Genomic DNA, 17,334 nt, shown 5'->3' with positions numbered 1-17,334 from the left:
GCCCATTGTGACCACACAAGAGGATAAATGGCTGTCCCCTTACTTTTGTGCATGCACTTGGTGCACCACAGGCTGCCAAGTGGAGGGGAAGCCAGAGCCACATGCTTCACTTCCCCATCCTATCCAGGAAGGCAGGACAGGGTGTAGATTGGGTGGACCTTGCCACTATGCTTGCAGTGGGCTGACCAGTGTAGATGCATGTGGAATGATAACGGAAACATGCTATACAAGGCACTGTCCCCCAAACCTCTTTGGAGTGTATGGAGGATATTAGGGGTGTTTTACACATGCATTTAAGCATGCCGAAATTTGATGCACATTATCTTAATGTGCATTAAGCAGGTTTACACAGGTGTCTACATGTGCATGTATTAAAGCCCATTAGCACGGTCTGTGGACTGACTTGGGACTAAAGTTAGTCCCAAATCAGTCAACACATACAGCGTTAATGTGCTTTAATTCATCTACATGTTTGTTAATTTGCTTGAACTATTCTTGCCTAAATTTGATACCTGCATTTAATATCATTAGCAGCTGTGGTAACTAAAATCAGCAGAAGGGGAAAAGGGCAATGAGCAGCAGTGGCATTAACTCCCACCTTGCAAAAGTATACACAACTACAGTAATAATATGCAGTAAAAGGCCACGGCAAATTAGGCAAATTCATTCTCATAGGAATAGAAATTAAAATTAATTTTAACTTATACCCCTCCTAAGCTTTGTCTTTAATATCAATCATAGCATAACAGAATTTTTTTTTAATTCTTCTGCATTATGACTTGTGAGCCAGATCCATCCTCCATAAACTGTATTTTAATAAATACCTTTAAAAAAGTTAGCAGCAAACCCTGCTTTGTTAACAGTTCCATCAGAAACAAACTTCATCCACAGGGTATTGGAGGTAGATCTAATATCATCTGGCTTATCATAGCCACAGAAATGGCCAATCAAAGGACTATTTTCACTGGTTCCATCTCGAACTTCTAAGTAGTCATAAGCACAGTTGTCATGTCTTTCAATCTGTAAAGACATCAAAAACATTTTTTTAAACCATGGGCATTACACATTCCTAAACACAAATCCTTTTCTGTTGATAACTGAATAAAAACTTTGATGAAGGATAGATCTCTGATCATATTACATACAACTGCTTATTAATAATACTGCTTATTAATACATTGATTTTTTTAAACAAAAGCATGATTTTAACATTAAAATATTATATAACAGCTCAGTTAAGATAAAGTATATTTGGAATAGATAGAAAACAAAACTCTGCTTGTGAACCCCAAAAGTTTGATCTAAATTAAATGGGAGGTCTCTATGTTTCTGTACATTCTAATGTGGAAGTCTAAAAAAAAAAAAAGGTGCTAGCTTTTAACAGAATAAAAAGTTTAAGTTTTATTGAGTTAAATATTAAATACATCATAATATATAACATGTTCCTTTGTATTGTTTATGTAGATATAAAATTAAATGTATTTTATGCTCTCCCTCCATTTTCAAGGTAGTGCAAAATGTGTGTGGAAAATATATGTAGTGAAGAGGGGATCAGGAAGTGGATAATTCGTTTCAGGCCTTTCATAGTGTGGGAAGCAGAATGGAATTAGAAATTCGCTTCTAAAATGATTAGTAATGAAAGAAATAACAGAACTGATATTTAAATTGTCATTTCATTTTCAATCTGTTAAATGCCCCATTTCTCCAAGTATTCTGATGATAAGCAGCATCAGAACTAGAGTTAGAATACATAGTAAGGAAGGTCCAGATAATTTAGAGCACAATCTTCCTAGTAATGGTTTGAACAGGAGTTGTGTGTATATAGCTAATGTAATCAGAGGCATATGTCCAACTGAACATCCAAAATCACAGAATCATAGAAAATTAAGGTTGGAAAGGACCTCAGGAGGTCATCCAGTCCAACCCCCAAAGTTTGAGCCAAAGTTTGTCTAGCCAGGTCTTAAAAACCTCCAGGGATGAAGATTCCACAACCTCTCCAGGTAAACTGTTCCAGTACTTTCCTACCCTCCTTGTGAGGAAAATTTTCCTAATATCTAAACTAAACTTCCATTGCTGCAAATTGAGACCACTGCTCCTTATTCTGTCACGTGCCACCACAGAGAAGAATCCAGATTCATCCTCTTGAAATCACATTGAAACCTGTTATGAAATCTCCTCTCAATCATCTCTTCTGCAAACCAAATAAGCCAAGTTATCTCAGTCTCTCCTCATAAATCACATGCCCCAGCCCTCGAACTGCTTTCATTGTCCTCTGCTAGACTCTCTCCAATTTGTCCAAACCCTTTCTGTAGTGGGGAGCCCAAAACTGAATACAGTACTCCAGATGTGCCCTAACCAATGCTGAATAGAGGGGAATAATCACCTCTCTCAATCTGTTGGCAATGCTCCTACTAATGCAGCCCACTATGCCATTAGCCTTCTTGGCAACAAAGGCACACTGTTGGCTCATATTCAGCTTATTTTCCCCTATAACCCCGGGGTCCTTTCCTACAGAGCTGCTGCTTAGTCAGTCAGTCCCCAGCCTGTAGTGGTGCATGGGATTGTTCCATCCAAAGTGCAGGACTTTGCACTTCTCCTTATTGAACCTCAAGACATTACTTTCGATCCAATCCTCCAATTTGGCTAGGTCTCTCTGAATCCTAGCGCTACCCGCCAGTGTATCTACTATTCCCCCCAGCTTTGTGTCATCTGAAAACTTGCTGAGGATACACTGCATCTTATCTTCCAGGTCAATGATGAAGATACTGAACAAGACAGACCTCAGCACTGGCCACTGGAGCACTGCACTTGATACCGGCTGCCCGCTAACCATTGAGCAAGACACTTTTCTATACACTTTACAGTCCATTCATCCAACCTGTACTTCCTTAGCTCTTTTGCAAGAATGTTGTGGGAGACCATAGCAAAAGCCTTGCTAAAGTCAAGGTTCAAATCCTATAACAGGTTTTTAGCTTTCTAAAGGGTATGTTTTAACCAGATAGCATCATATTCCAAATGTTAATATTAACCTTAGATTTTTTTCAATGATTACATTTAGTGTATGTACAACTTTTGCAAAATGTTATTAACATCAATACATAAAAAACCCACTGTTATAGTCAGATGTAGGGAGAAAAGTTCTATAAGCGATTGAAATCAATAGTATGATTGTAGGGTTTTCTTAACATCTTGGTTTTATTACAGCATAAAGGCATTTGACAACTCTTGTAATTTAACATCTTTTTCTGTGTTATTAGAACATTATTTGACTCAAAAAGGGAGTTTAAAAATTATTATTTTTTATAGGCCAAATGCAGGTCTAAATTACATGTGCCCAACACACATTGAAAAATGCTTGAGTTTCCTTTTTGATGATCACTTTTCATTGTTGGCAGAGAAAGAAAAATAAAAATCTATTTTGGACAGTGGTAAATTGCTAAACATCTAAGAGTATAAAGATCAACCAATTTATAAAGTGCTATTGATTTACACTAAAAAAATCATGTAAGTTGATCACTTTACTATATTAATATTTTAGTTCAGTACTACCGCAAGTGGTGCCAGTACTAATGATATTTAGAGATTAAGTAACAACACCTGAAAACATAAAAGAGGGGATAAATATAGCATTTTTGGAGAAGCAATAACTGATATTGAAATCTTTTGGCACCAAATAAGAGAGGATTTGTTTGACATTTTTTTCCTAATCTGTACCTCAGATTTTTGGACATTATGATTCTATGATATCTGGCAGTGCTGCTACACAAGAGTCTGCTATGATAGGCTGCAAAAATCTGTTTTGCTTCCCATTAGAGGTTTAAGAACCTATTTACATTAATAAGATGATTCTTGCTGAGCCTAGTGGCAACTGGATTGGGCCTATAAACTTTATTTATTGGAGAACTAAAAACCTCATTGTTTCAAATTACATGTGGGTGAAAAGAATCATGAAAACTGTTCACAAATAAAACATGCTTTAATTTTTAGAAACAAGGCTATAACTGTGTTAGTAGTATAAATCATCAGTTGCTGAAGGCTCCTGAGGAAACCCAGAAGAGAAACATGACAGGACTGGGGTGAAGGGAAAAAAAGCTAGAGAAATCTCTAAGATAGAGACATTTGCAGCAATAACCAGAAAGGGCATGCAAGGTGAAGTGATGTCAAGTGGCTGTGGGAATTAGAGAAAGGGGCTGCTGTGGCTCAGACCATGGCATCAGTGTCAGAAAACTCACTTTGCCTCATATACCAATATAAAAAAAACCTTGCATTCATTTACCCCATTCTTCTGACACCTTAAATCTCAAGAGGATCTAAAAAATAAGTGACATAAACAGGCTAAGAAGAACAGAACAAGTTCAGGTCAGCTTTCTGATATACAATCCTTCTGTCATACAGAGAAGAGTAAAGATCAAGCATTCCAAGATTCCTAACTTTCCACCTCCATCTGAGGATTGTATCTAGCTTAGAAAGTATTGTATCCAGCCTCTGAAAGTTCTTCTGCATGTCAGAACAGCCAAATAAGCTTCCATTTGTTTTAACTATGCATGGGTTTGCTAAGGATAGCACAAGAATTTTCCTGTGGAAAAAAAATACAGTGCATATTTGGAAAATTTTACTCTATGGACTAGTTTCCCTATTTGGAAAATGGGATAAAAATACTTCCAGCACTTGCCCATATCACAGGAATGTTGTGGCTGGTAAATAATAATGATAATATTATAGCACTTTTCCCATGAAGTCTCAAAGCACTTTAAAAGGGAGTTCAGCATCATTATCACCATGGTCTAAGGGCATTAGCAGAGCTAGCAATACAAGTCAAAACCAAGTCTCAATACAGTGCTCTATTGCGGGGCCACACTGATTTCATGATTTATTTATCAGCATGACCATATCAGGGCGCACATACTATTAAAATCCAGATTCCATTAAAAGTTGGACAATTACTGCTAAGTAGAGTAACAAATTTATCACATTATTTAGCATTTCCCTTTCAAACCACAAATGATAAAGGCAAATATTGTAAATATGCATTTAAATGATGGTCAATGTATACTAACTTGTTAGTATAAAACCTACCGTTATCGCATACATTCTAATCTCATAGAACACTTATAATTTTAGTATCTTGTGTGTTATATACTGTTTAGTGTAACAGGCTGGTAATGTTTGCCATATTAGCTGATGGTAATCCCAAGGAAAAATTAAGTGAGGTTTATGGACTCACTGAGGCAAGCAACCTGTTTCTTGGAATGCCAAGAAAACAAAATCTCCAACTTTTCTGGACTAAAATAAGACTTTTCATAGGGTTTCCCCCCAAATATTAAATAAGTAAATAAAAACCCCACAGAAACCTGCCAGAATACTTAGACTCATGGTGCAGCACTCAGATGAGGTAAGAAGGATCCAGTCCCAGTCTTCCCTTCTGCATTCACTTTGATTTAGAAAGAGCAGGGACTTGAACCTGGGTCTACTCAGACCCCCTGCAAGTGCCCCAACAGTGGAATACAGAGTATTTAGGGTTAGTGATAGAGGGGAAAAAAAAAAAAAAAAACATACCCTGAATATTTGAAACCTTCTTGACAAAGGTGTCATTTACATGGATCGTTCCATGGATAGCTGCAGCTTGTCAAAAAATTCTTGACCACTTTTACTTATTGCCTTATCTGAATTCATAAAGAAAGTAAGGAGCACACTGATCAGTCTTGATATAGGAAATCCACAGTCAGCTGTATTTCCAGAGAAGATTTGAACTGAATTTTATTTTATAGCCACTTTCCTTATTGCCATAGCCAAAATGCACCTAAGGGATGATTTTTTCATTATCACTGAAGAATTCATGTTTAACTACTTGTTATTCATAAAATAGGAGAAAATGCACTTGCCTGATTTATGCAAAGATAAATGAACTCAGAATACACTGAGATTAATGAAACTACTTTCACAAGGGCAGAACTAACACTGGATGACCCTGGATTAATTTCTGACTTCCTTGTCCCTTTAGTAAGATTGAGTACAAATAAAAAAAAAAATCATGTAAAAAAGGATTTTAAAAAGTATATATAGACTTACTGATAGTTGTTAAAATGCATCATTGTAGGGCATGACTAACACTGAGAAAAAAAAGGAAGTGGAGTTAATGATGTTTATCCTGCCCTGCCTAGACATTTTCTAGTATATTTGTCCTTGGTTCCATAATGGTCCCCCATCATGGAACCAAAGACAAATGGGCAATCTTACACTCTTTGGAAGCTGCAATGCCAAATGCACAGTTGGCAAAACAAGATGACTCCATGATATAGTCTAAAGTTCTTGGCTTTTCTGGCAGTGTAATTATAGAGTGAAGGTTATTTATAAAGTTATTTTCCTGCATTATGTCCAGATAATCAGAATTCATTACACTTAAATGCACCTTTCAAAGGACAGAAACATAATTTTCTCATGAACAGATTACAATACTTCTTTGCTCAGTCCTTCATTATTTTTGATCCACACTGGCATATAAGACTGAAAGTGTAAGAGACCCTGGACTGGAATCCAGAACCTTGAGTTAGGCTTCCCAAACTATGGTGAGAGTTAGGCACTTCAAAATGGGATCAAAAAACAACCAGGTATTCAACTGGAAGATATCTATAGCTATTCAGTAGGACATTCTGAGGAGAGGGGCTCAGTCTGGCCAAACCCCCATCCATATTTCCTTTCTCATATACCTGAATAAAGCTTAGGCACTTACGTGACTTACTTAAAAAATAGAGAAGGACTTAAAACTGGTCACTCATTTGAGTGAATGCCTTGTGGTTATGGCACTCACTCAGGATGTGGGGTACATATGGTTTGCTCTTTCCTCTGCCTTTAGAGATTCAACTACTCTTCCTTTCCCAACTCCCTTTCTCCCTCCTGAGGATACACCAACACTGAACAATCATTGGGTAAAATACGTAAGCAGTCCTTGGAGTGGGGATGGGAATATAGGTCTCCATCCTTCCACACAAGTGCCTTAATCAGTAAGAAAGAAAATCATACTCCTTCCTTCTCACACAGTGACTCTTTTTTGCAGAGTGGAACAGTTTCAAAAGGAGGTTAAGGGAGTACCCCTCTTTCCTAGACAAGACTCCATTCCAAAATAGCCTTTTGTCATGTGTGTAGGACATCCTTGAAGGAGGTAAGAGATATGTGTTTGAATACTATGAGAGAAAGATGAGAAACTGGGACTCCCACATCTTGGGTGAGCATACTAACTATGAACCTATTTGATAAGTAGGAGCAATACCCCCACTGCTTTTAAAAGAAAGAAACAACCTCCACTGCATTTTTGTCTGTCACACCAATCCAAAAGGCATGTGTTAAGTCTCCTCTGAGAAAGCCTACTAGACTGAGCCCTTCAAAGGAGATATTTCGAGGCATACCTTTTTCTTTAATCCCAGTCAAGTTTAGACATGACCTAATACTAGTGAGGAGGTGCTCAGTTCTGTTAAAACTAAGGTCTGTGTAGGCATGAGTAGAAGCAGAAAGCCTGGGGAACAAGAAGATAAAAAAAAAATGGGTGTCTCCAGGGATAGGTGGCAACTTTTCAAGATTTCAGTTTCTGACTCAGTTATCTCAGCCCCATGTGGATGCCTCAATCTGTATTTCAGCCTGGCCTTACAGATATAAAAAGAATGTGCCTTTGGCTAAAGATTTAATATAATTTTCTTAATTAGTAGTGGATACATATACATGCCTGAAACCTGACTGCCTGTCATTAGGAACAAAATGAAAATAGGTGAGGAATTGCAACCAGCTCTTAACATGAGTACAGCTGTGAAGAGGGCTTTATTATTATTTATTTAACAGAAGGGAATCCAGAATTCATTTAATTTCTTTGTTTCATCACTTATGTATCTTTATTTCTTTTCCCAAAACTTCCTGCGTCAAACCCTTGAGCACATGAAGAAGTTAAAGCAAAAATTCTTGAAACGAGAGGCAACACTAAACCCATAAATGGTTTGAGAAGCAATACTCTCAATAAAACCACTGACTTCTATATACCTTATTTAGTTTATACATAGTAAAGGGACAAACTTGTCTTTGTCTTGTCAAAACCAGCAAACTGATTTATCTCAGGTTATAATAAAAACCAAAACTGCCACCCTATCCCTTAGAATGACTATTGATAGAAAGGCTTTGCTTGACTGTATAGAATAATCTTGTGTAATACTTATACCATAGTGCTACCCTGATCCATACTAATTATAACAGACTTATAATTATAACTCTTCATTATTAGAAGGATATCATTAGGACTTGTATAGCTGCAGAAAATAAAGACTGCTTAGAAGTGTTCAAAAGGCAGATATGGACATGTTAGTTTGGGTAACCAGGTTAGTTTGGGTGAATCAGGCCACTGGAAACCTCACTGGTCTGTGAAAAGATCATTGGGGAAAAAAGGGAAATCCTGTCCTGTGCAGTATGGGATCTTCATTTTAAAACATGGCAAAGATAAGGGGCTGCAGGTAAACAGTTATGAGAACCTCTTCTTGGGTAAAGTTTATGTTCATCACTGCTGGTAAATTTGCTCATGTAAGGCTTAACTCCAGTTCCACTCCACAAACTTGCAGTAGTTTTACAAGGTGTTACATGGTCTTATAGGCTGCAAGATCAGGATTATATATGGATCATGAACACTATGTTGAAAAAAAAGATAATAAAGAAAGATGCATGTTGTTTTTAAAGTCAAGTCAATAATATTGTAAAATATTTGAACAAAAAACAAGTAGAAACAAGAGCATTACTCAATTTAACTGAAGTCTCCAAACTAGTACAGACACGATGCATAGGGGTTGTCTGAAATATCACTTGTCCTTGTTACAGGTAAGTTTACTGGCCTGTGTAATTTCATAGCAACACAGAGATACATTCATACAGAGAGAGAAATACTTCAGAGATATTAAATGGTAAATCACCACAGTATTATTTCTCTAAACATGTGCTGCTAGACCACTTTAAAGGATTGGCTTTTTAAAAAGAAAATCAGAGTACATAATACAGGCAGAAATAGTGGTTTATTTGCAGAAAGACAACCCCCATCCCAACCCTCACAATTAGATTTAGGAAAGAAATAACAGGCCTTTTATTTAATAGACCTTTAAAGCAACCTAGCAGAATGGGATTATACATTTTGTGAAAAGAATCTATTGTCAGTGCTTAAACATTCCAATTCAAATAGCACAGATAACATAAAACCCTTTTAATCTTCTTGAAAATTTCTGCAACAGGAAAGGTTTCAAGTACAGCAAAATTTGACTTCAGAGGTTATTTTTCTTACAGAATTCTTTGTTTCTTCATTGGTTTAATGAGGATTCCCTTAAAATGCCACTGTCATTTATCCACTAAATGGTTTGCTGAGATGAGTTAAAAGGCTTTACCTCAAATGCCTGGAAGGTTAATCCGACATTGTAGTTCTCTGACACAGTTATTTTCCACACACATTCCTTCATTGGTCTGTAGTCATCAGGATAATTAGGAGACTGGATCTGGCCTTCATTTTTGTGGATCTCACCTCCACAAATTGCTGAGGAAAGCATAAAATTCAATCTAAGTATATGGTCGATACTGACATGTTTTCCTCTAGAGCTGATATTTTTTGTACCTTTGCTGTAAAGTTGGTGATGGGGTTATACTAGGAAAAAACATGCTACCAAGGTCAAATTGTTGAAACCAAGGTCAACTAAGCTACTGAACATTTTACAGGGAGTCTTTTAGGGGCTGTGTATTTTTACACATTCATAAAGATCTTAAAAACATCAAAATAGGTAAGCTATTGTACTTTTTATATGCCTTTTACTACATCCTGATTTGGAACTTACCATAAAAAAAGAGAAGACTAAGGCAGAAGCTTCATTCTCTACAGTAATCTATGAGTCTTCACCTGAGTCTGACTCCAGTTAAACAACTAACATAAGTAAAGTTACAGAAAAACATATGTTCAGAATCAGGACCTATATACCCAACACAACTGAACAAAGACAAATAGAAATGTCCTTATATGCTGTAATCTCCATGTAGAAATTTTGGCATGGGCTAAAGAATAGGACTCAGGAAAGCTAAAGTGAGTTTCAAATATGACGACTCATATCATTAGAAAAGAAGATCTCTGTTATATAGTCATACTGCCAATTAAAAAAGAATATCTATTAAATTAATACTACAAAATATTTCAATATTAAGAACATGTTTTCATATTAATGGTCCATAAGATATATATTAAAATCATTTTTCCTTATCTTTATCCATAAAATTCTATCTTCTTTATTATTCAAAGTGACTTGCCTTCATAAACTGCTGCAAAACCTTTTCCTACCCAATTACTGCTGCTACGGAATTCTATCCACATCCTGCTGTCAGTAGATGCAAGGACTTCAGGCAGTTTATCACCACAGAACCTACCTAAAAACAAGCAACAAGTAAGTGCATTTTATATCAGCTTTAAAGCCCCAGTCCTGCAAACACTTGTACACATTTATAAACAAGAGCTATCTGAATGCCTTCAATGGAATTACTCACATGCTTAAAGTTAAGCACACGTTTCTGCAGTTTAGTGCTTAAATATTAATACACCCTTCCCCTGATCTTATTATAATAGAATTATCTTTTATAATTCTTGGGTTCTTTTAGTATGAGGCCACCTTCAAAGCTCTTAAAGGGTTTGCCAAGGAGTATTGCATTTTACAGTTTCCATATTTAGAAAGTTATTAATTTTAAAAGAGCAAAAGCAAGTATTATGATGTCTGCAGTCACTTCAGCACTGTCCAACAACATAGCATGCGAGTGCAAAAAAGTTAAAAGACAAAATCACTAATTTTCCTTTCCACTCCTTCCGAGGAGTCAGGTGTAATTTCTGTTTGCTGGTTTTTATTTTATTCCTTTCTACATTCCTTCCCCCCCCCGCCCTTTTTTTTTTTTACGATTTACTTGCATTTCCTTTTTTGTCCGGACTATACCTACTCCATCTCTTTTGTCCTTTGTTTTACTGATTTTTTTCTGTTGTCGTTGTGAGAACAGAAAGCTAAGAAGCTTTATCATATATTCTATAAGTCCCGAAGCAGAGATTCCACTACTAAATTGAGAGTCTTTTCTTCTTAACAGTGGAAGGTTCTTGTTTCTAGCCATAGTAGGTCATAAAATGCCAGTCTTTAAGTCCATCACTGTTCCAAGAATGAACATAATGCACACTGGCAGATGACTGCAATGCCGAAGGACTGTGTTAGGAGGCAGCCCAAGAAGGCATGCCACACCTACTCCATGAACTCTATACCTCACAAGGATATAATTAATGCTGAGCATATGTCAATAAATACACCTGAGAGAGAGAATTTATGGCATGCACTTAGTGCTGCACTGAAAAGGCACGTACACTGAATACTTTTGGAGGAGGAGGGTGTTCACTAGTATGCTCTGGAGACAAAGCAAATATCTTCATTGTAGTGTAATATTAGACCTAACACTTTGCCAGAAGTGCCTTGGTTTTGATACAGCTGAGAATGCCATTACCTAGCTAATGCCTAAACCCTATCAGGATATAAGGTAGAATAAGGCAATCTTCCACATATCTCCCTTGAGGGACCGAGTCTGGTAGACATTCTGAGAGGAGTAACAATTCCAATTTGGTCAGATACAAAGTTTATCTGACATACCTTAAATATAAAAAAGGTAAGGTTTGATATAGTAGTTATCAAAGACTTTTCATTAGTGGCTAGGCCACAGATGATGATGTCAAAATCTGAGATATATGCTATTTATAAGATAGACATAAATACTGCTGTCATATATGTGGCAATGTAAATTATTATACACTGACATATATATGGACATATTTTGTATACATTTGTAAATATACACTCCAAGTAAGCAGTTCTGGGTATCAGTGTATCTGTTTCTACATATGTTTAATTACATCCAGTGAAATATACTAAAAACCATATAGTAAATTTCAGTCAAATATCTGTGTCTAATTCCACAGTTAAAATTTGGTGTAAATTGTACTGGTTGAAAGAGCAAAAATGTAACACCTCAGATTTCTTCTAGTTTAAAAACAACATTGTTCTATACTGGAATGTAGCCTGAAGCAAAAGGCCAAGAGTGGAGGCATATACTATAGAAACTACTGGCCACAAAACACGATATAAACTAAAAGTTCCTTTCTCCTAACAACAACAGAAAAGCTACAAACAAAGCTTAGAAATAGAACTTTATATCTCCTGTCCTAGTCAAAAGAAGTTCATTACCAATCATGCACACTGAGAGCACATGCTCTTCTGCGTTGGCAAAAAAGTATTCCTATATTTCTATCCCCAAACCTAACAGCTTAGTAAGTTAATATGCAGAAATACTGCAGTAGACATTTATTCTTAAAATCTATTTTGCAGGTCTCCTTTTTCATATTTAAAGTATCTACTTAAGAACTTGTGTATATTTTTATGTGAATTAGCCATGATTTGTGGACTGAATTACTGACTTGCAAAAAACTTTCATTGGGGTCAGCTCCATTATTATATGAACTAAAGTTGCTCTCCTGAAAAGCTACAGAGACAGAGCTGTGAATCAGAACTTTACACCCACTCACAGGTGTAACAATCATGCACACTAGCAGCACAGTCTTAAGACAGATTTATTTATCTATTTTAGATACTTCTGAAGGGCCAGATACAGACATTACTCTTTCACTGGTATAAGCGATTAGAAATCAGTCTACACCTGTAACGGAACAGAACTTTGGCACACGTAGACTGGCTTTAAAATGGCAGAATCTGGTCTAAGATAGACCTGGATCAATGTGCCCTCAAACTTAATTGATTTAAGTTTGATTTAAGTTCAATGCATTGAACTTCTGTACCAGATTCCCTATTGATTCATGTTAGGTTGCTGTCTGCCAGCACCCCGGGTTCCTTTGCAGGCCCTCACTAGTCCTGTGCTCAGCTCCTCTGGCTGAGAGCCCAGCAGACTGTCCCTGGGCTGTCACAAAGCTAAGTCAGTACAGACCCTTTCCTCAGCCCTGCCTCCTGCCTCCAGGCAACTCTCAGCTGCAGGCAGGCAGAGGATGGAGGTGTGCGCACCTGTGCCCTGCAGCCTGGTTAGGCCCTGGCTTCATGGGATTGTGCCCAGTCACAGAGGCATAGGGGTTCCTGGATAGGTGTGGGAGCCCACCCAGAGACCCCTGGGCACCTGTACACATACAGTGAGGCTGCTCTGATGTGCTGTAATTACAGCACGTTGCAGCAGACTCAATTAATCAGGTCTGATGGAGCATAGTAATTGCCGTACTCCAGCAGACTCCAGCATGTGTATCAGCATCCCTGTGCTGAAAAATGATGGCTTTAACTAAGTTAAAGCACCCCTGTACCATTTTTCAATGCAGGGATACTGACACATGTAATGCTCCAGGCACTTTAATTGGAACAACTTGTGGAGCCACTCTAATTAAAGCATCCAGCCCCACTCCCAGAGCATGTGTGTAAATGCCCCCTATGTTCTGGCAAGCAGGCACAGCCCCACAGAGCTGGAGGCAGAGCCCAACCAGGCTGCACGACACTGGCAAGCATACCTCCCCCCGCTGCCTGCCTGCAGCTGATGGGTGCCTGTGGCTGACGTGACATGGCAGTGAGTGGAGGGATGCTCAGCTGTGCCCTGCAGACCATTTGGGTTCTGATTCTGCCCCCAGCTCCAGGGGGATGTGCCCACTCATGAGAGGAATGGGGGCCCCTGGATGGGTTCCTGCACACCCACCCAGGGACCTTCATGACCCTGCGAGTAGGCACAGGTCTATGAAGCCAGAGCCTAACTAGGCTGCAGGGAATGTGCAAACATGCCTTCCTCCACTGCCGTGTCATATCAGCCACAGGAACAGCAGGAGGAAATGTTTTCACCTGTGCCCAATACCTGATTAGGAGTGGACCAGCCACTTAGTGGTGCTCAGCATTCTCCAGCTGCCCAGGGAGCCCATGGGACATGCTGGGAGACATCTTGAGTGCCCCCAACCTGCTGCCCTTAGCCAGTGCAGGCAGCCTGCATACTCTCCCCACCCCCCCGGGTATTCTTTTTGCTCCCAATCTAACCTACGCTGCTTACAGAAACCCACGTAGGTTTGATCGATTCCACCTTGGGCTTTTTGAACATCTGTACTTAGCCAAATAAGCAAAGATATTGCAAGGATCAAGATAGGAATCTAGTTTTCATCTTGTAGCTGTACATTGAGGAAAAATAACTGCAATGGGAAAACAGTTTCCTACCGAGCAGAGGCGATTTTCTCCAGTAGCCATCTCTTACTTCAATATAGTCATACCAGCAGAGACTGCTCTTGTACAGGTCCATTGTAGTAAAGTTTAACACAATCTGCAATGCAGAGGACAACAGCAGGCCATATAATTTAGTAGGCAGCACTGGAATAAGGTCAAGCTTACTGCCATGCTACAAAACTGAAGCCACAAAGGTCATGTTTAATGTTTTGCCAATCATTTAAGTAATATGTAAGTTCTCCTCAGCCATTTGCAATATTTGGGTTTTTACAGCATTTTCTATCATAAATGAAAAAAGATGCAAGGGAATATTGCATATTCTAAGTTAATTTTCCATGTTTAACACAAATTTAGGGGTTACCACTTTATCTTAATAGTTCCTGGGAGAAGGGAAATTATGACACCCAAATATGATAATGATACAATACAGCATACTACAGTAACATGTTATTCTAATGTATTATCTGATAAAACTATTAAAGGGATTGTGTTGGATGCTACTAATCCTTAAACACTGTTCCATTTATTATATAGGGCTTTTGTTTGTTTGGAATATCTACAGCTATAATTGACATTCATGGATATAACAATGTTGTTTTCTCTTCTTTACTTTCAAAAATCATGTGTTATACATTGTTTGAGGGTATAAGCATGAGCAATGATGTGAAAGCATCATGAATGAACTTATAATAATAAATTTCCTATACAAAAATCGGAACTTTCTATATTACTGAAACTTTGGAATTTGTACCGTCCTATGCAGGCTGAAATCAGCTGAGTGCATTCATAAATAGACAACACCAGATCTGTTGCAAAAGCATTCTGATGCATACACAAAATTGTTTTTGGTTTTTGAATTTCCTTATGCTATAATGTGAGAGGCAAGGGTTTCTTAGGGTGATATCTTTTATTGGACCAGCTATGTAGTTGGAAAGTTACAAAAGCCTTTGAATGCAAGATAACCTCCATCAGATGTCCCTGACAAAATGTCTTGCATTCAAAAGCTTGTCCAACTTTATCCCATCTACATAGGTGGTCCAATAAAGGATATCAGCCTAAGAAATCTTTGCCTCTAACATAATTTCTGGACCATAGAATCATACAGAAGCAGGGCTGGAAGGAACCTCCAGAAATCATCTAGTCCAACTCCCTGCCTGAGATAGGATCATTCCTATCCAAGCCAACCTAAGCAAACCATAATCTGCCATCAACCCTGACACAACACAGACCTACCACCCTAATCTGCCACTGCTTGAGCCATGGCAGTCAATATCCTGCATCTATGAAATGGTGCAGACGACAGGCAAATACACGGTGTTGGTTTCACCAATAAGAACCAGATTGGCAGCCGAATGACCAAATTCCCTGTTGACATTAACGAGTGCCTCATGACTCTCCACCCGCAACTGACCAACAATTTGTTTCCTACCATCATTAGTGCAAAACTTTATGCCAAGGAGGAACAGAAAGAACAGTTTTATGATGACTAATGTAATCCTGACTATCATCCCAAAAGAGGATAACACACATGTCATGAGTGGAGCCAATGGCTGCTAGACTGATCACTGTTTAGTGAGATCAGTCATGTCCATTAAATCATGTCCATTAAAAGCATTGAAAACATTGAAATATTAAAAACATTGAAAGCAACCCAAATTAGTCCACAGACAGTAAAACATCAAATGCCTTCACATCCCTAAATACCACAAAGCCATCCAAACATATCTTAGCAAGAAACTCGCCAATCTTAGGACTGAAAATGATAACACTTGTGTTGAGGAAGACTGGCGACCTCTAAAGGAGACCATGCATCCGGCCTGAATGGAATCAACTGACTTTAATCACCTAACACCATCAGGACTAGTATGAGGAAAACAACAATGAGATCAAAGCCTTCCTCAATTGGAAAGAAAGAGAAAAGCTTTCTGTGACTGGCAAAACCATCCTACATCCAGTCAGAAGCAGGGAACTTTTGATGGCAAAAAACTGAAGCCCAGGGGAAGATTTGAGAAATCAAAAACAAATGTTGGGATAGGAGAAGGTGAAAGAAATCCAACAACTTATTGACAATCATGACATGAGGAGCTTCTTCAGTGCAATCAAGGCTGGGTACGAACCAAGCTTTTGTGGATTCACCGTACTTAGAACTGAAGATGGCAATACACTCCTCAAAAATGAGTCCATCAAAAATCACTGTAAGGAGCACTACTAAAAGCCCCTGAAACTATTTGATGAAACCATGCAATCCACCCTGCAGCACCCAGTAAGGGAAGCATTTGCTAGATTTGGACCTCTGAAGAAGTCCACCAGGCGATAAGACAGATGAAGAACAACAAAACATCTGGCCCTAATGGCATACCAGCTGAGGTCTTCAAAGTTGGTGGGCAAACTATGATCAACAAGCTCCATGCACTGTTTCTCAAAATCTGGAACATTTAGGAAATTCCCACTGACCTAAGGAACGACAATATTGTCACCATTTTTAAAAAATTGAGATGTCTGTTTTTGGAATCTGTCAAGGTATTGTCTTCCTCTCCATCGTAGGAAGATTCTCGCACAAATTCTGCTGGACTGACTGCTCCTTCTTGCAGAGGAAGTCCTTCCCAAGTCTCAATCTGACTTCAGACCATCGAGAGGCACCATGGACATGATTTTTCCAGGCCAGCAGCTCGCGGAAAAATGCCAAGAACACCAGGAACTGTATATGGTCTTTATGGATTTGACCAAAACCTTCAACTCTGTTAACTGTAAGGTTCTATGGAAGATTGAAGTTTGGCTGCCTAGGGAAATTCTTCACCATCCTAAGACTCCTTCATGACCAGATGACTGCCTCCATCCTATGCAGTGGCTCTGCTACGGAGCCCTTTGCGATTCGAACTGGCGTAAAGCATGCCTGCGTGATTGCACCAATTTTGTTTTCCATCTTTCTTGCGGTCATCAAGATGCTCCTCCATGATGATCTGCCACATTGCATCAGCACTAAGTACAGGATGGACAGTGACCTTTTCAATCTCTTTCACCTCCATGCCTCCAAAGTTACTTTGGCTTCAATTGTGGCACTTCAGTA

The 17,334-nt window shown here is 38.5% G+C and overlaps 1 protein-coding gene across 1 annotated transcript in view; it reads right to left on the bottom strand.

The window, feature by feature from the left end:
- Positions 1-17,334, bottom strand: part of TLL1 (tolloid like 1) — a 233,936-nt gene that overhangs the window by 53,364 nt on the left and 163,238 nt on the right. The window contains exons 10-13 of the mRNA XM_006020836.3: positions 14,262-14,364; positions 10,306-10,422; positions 9,402-9,547; positions 825-1,020 (exon numbers count right to left, since the gene is read on the bottom strand). Of these exons, the coding sequence (XP_006020898.1) occupies positions 825-1,020; positions 9,402-9,547; positions 10,306-10,422; positions 14,262-14,364 (562 nt within the window). The remainder of the gene's footprint in view (positions 1-824; positions 1,021-9,401; positions 9,548-10,305; positions 10,423-14,261; positions 14,365-17,334) is intronic.

This window comes from Alligator sinensis, unplaced genomic scaffold (genome assembly GCF_000455745.1).
Source record: "Alligator sinensis unplaced genomic scaffold, ASM45574v1 scaffold49_1, whole genome shotgun sequence".
NCBI classification, from domain to species: Eukaryota; Metazoa; Chordata; order Crocodylia; family Alligatoridae; genus Alligator; species Alligator sinensis.
This window is presented reverse-complemented; position numbering and strand designations above follow the sequence as displayed.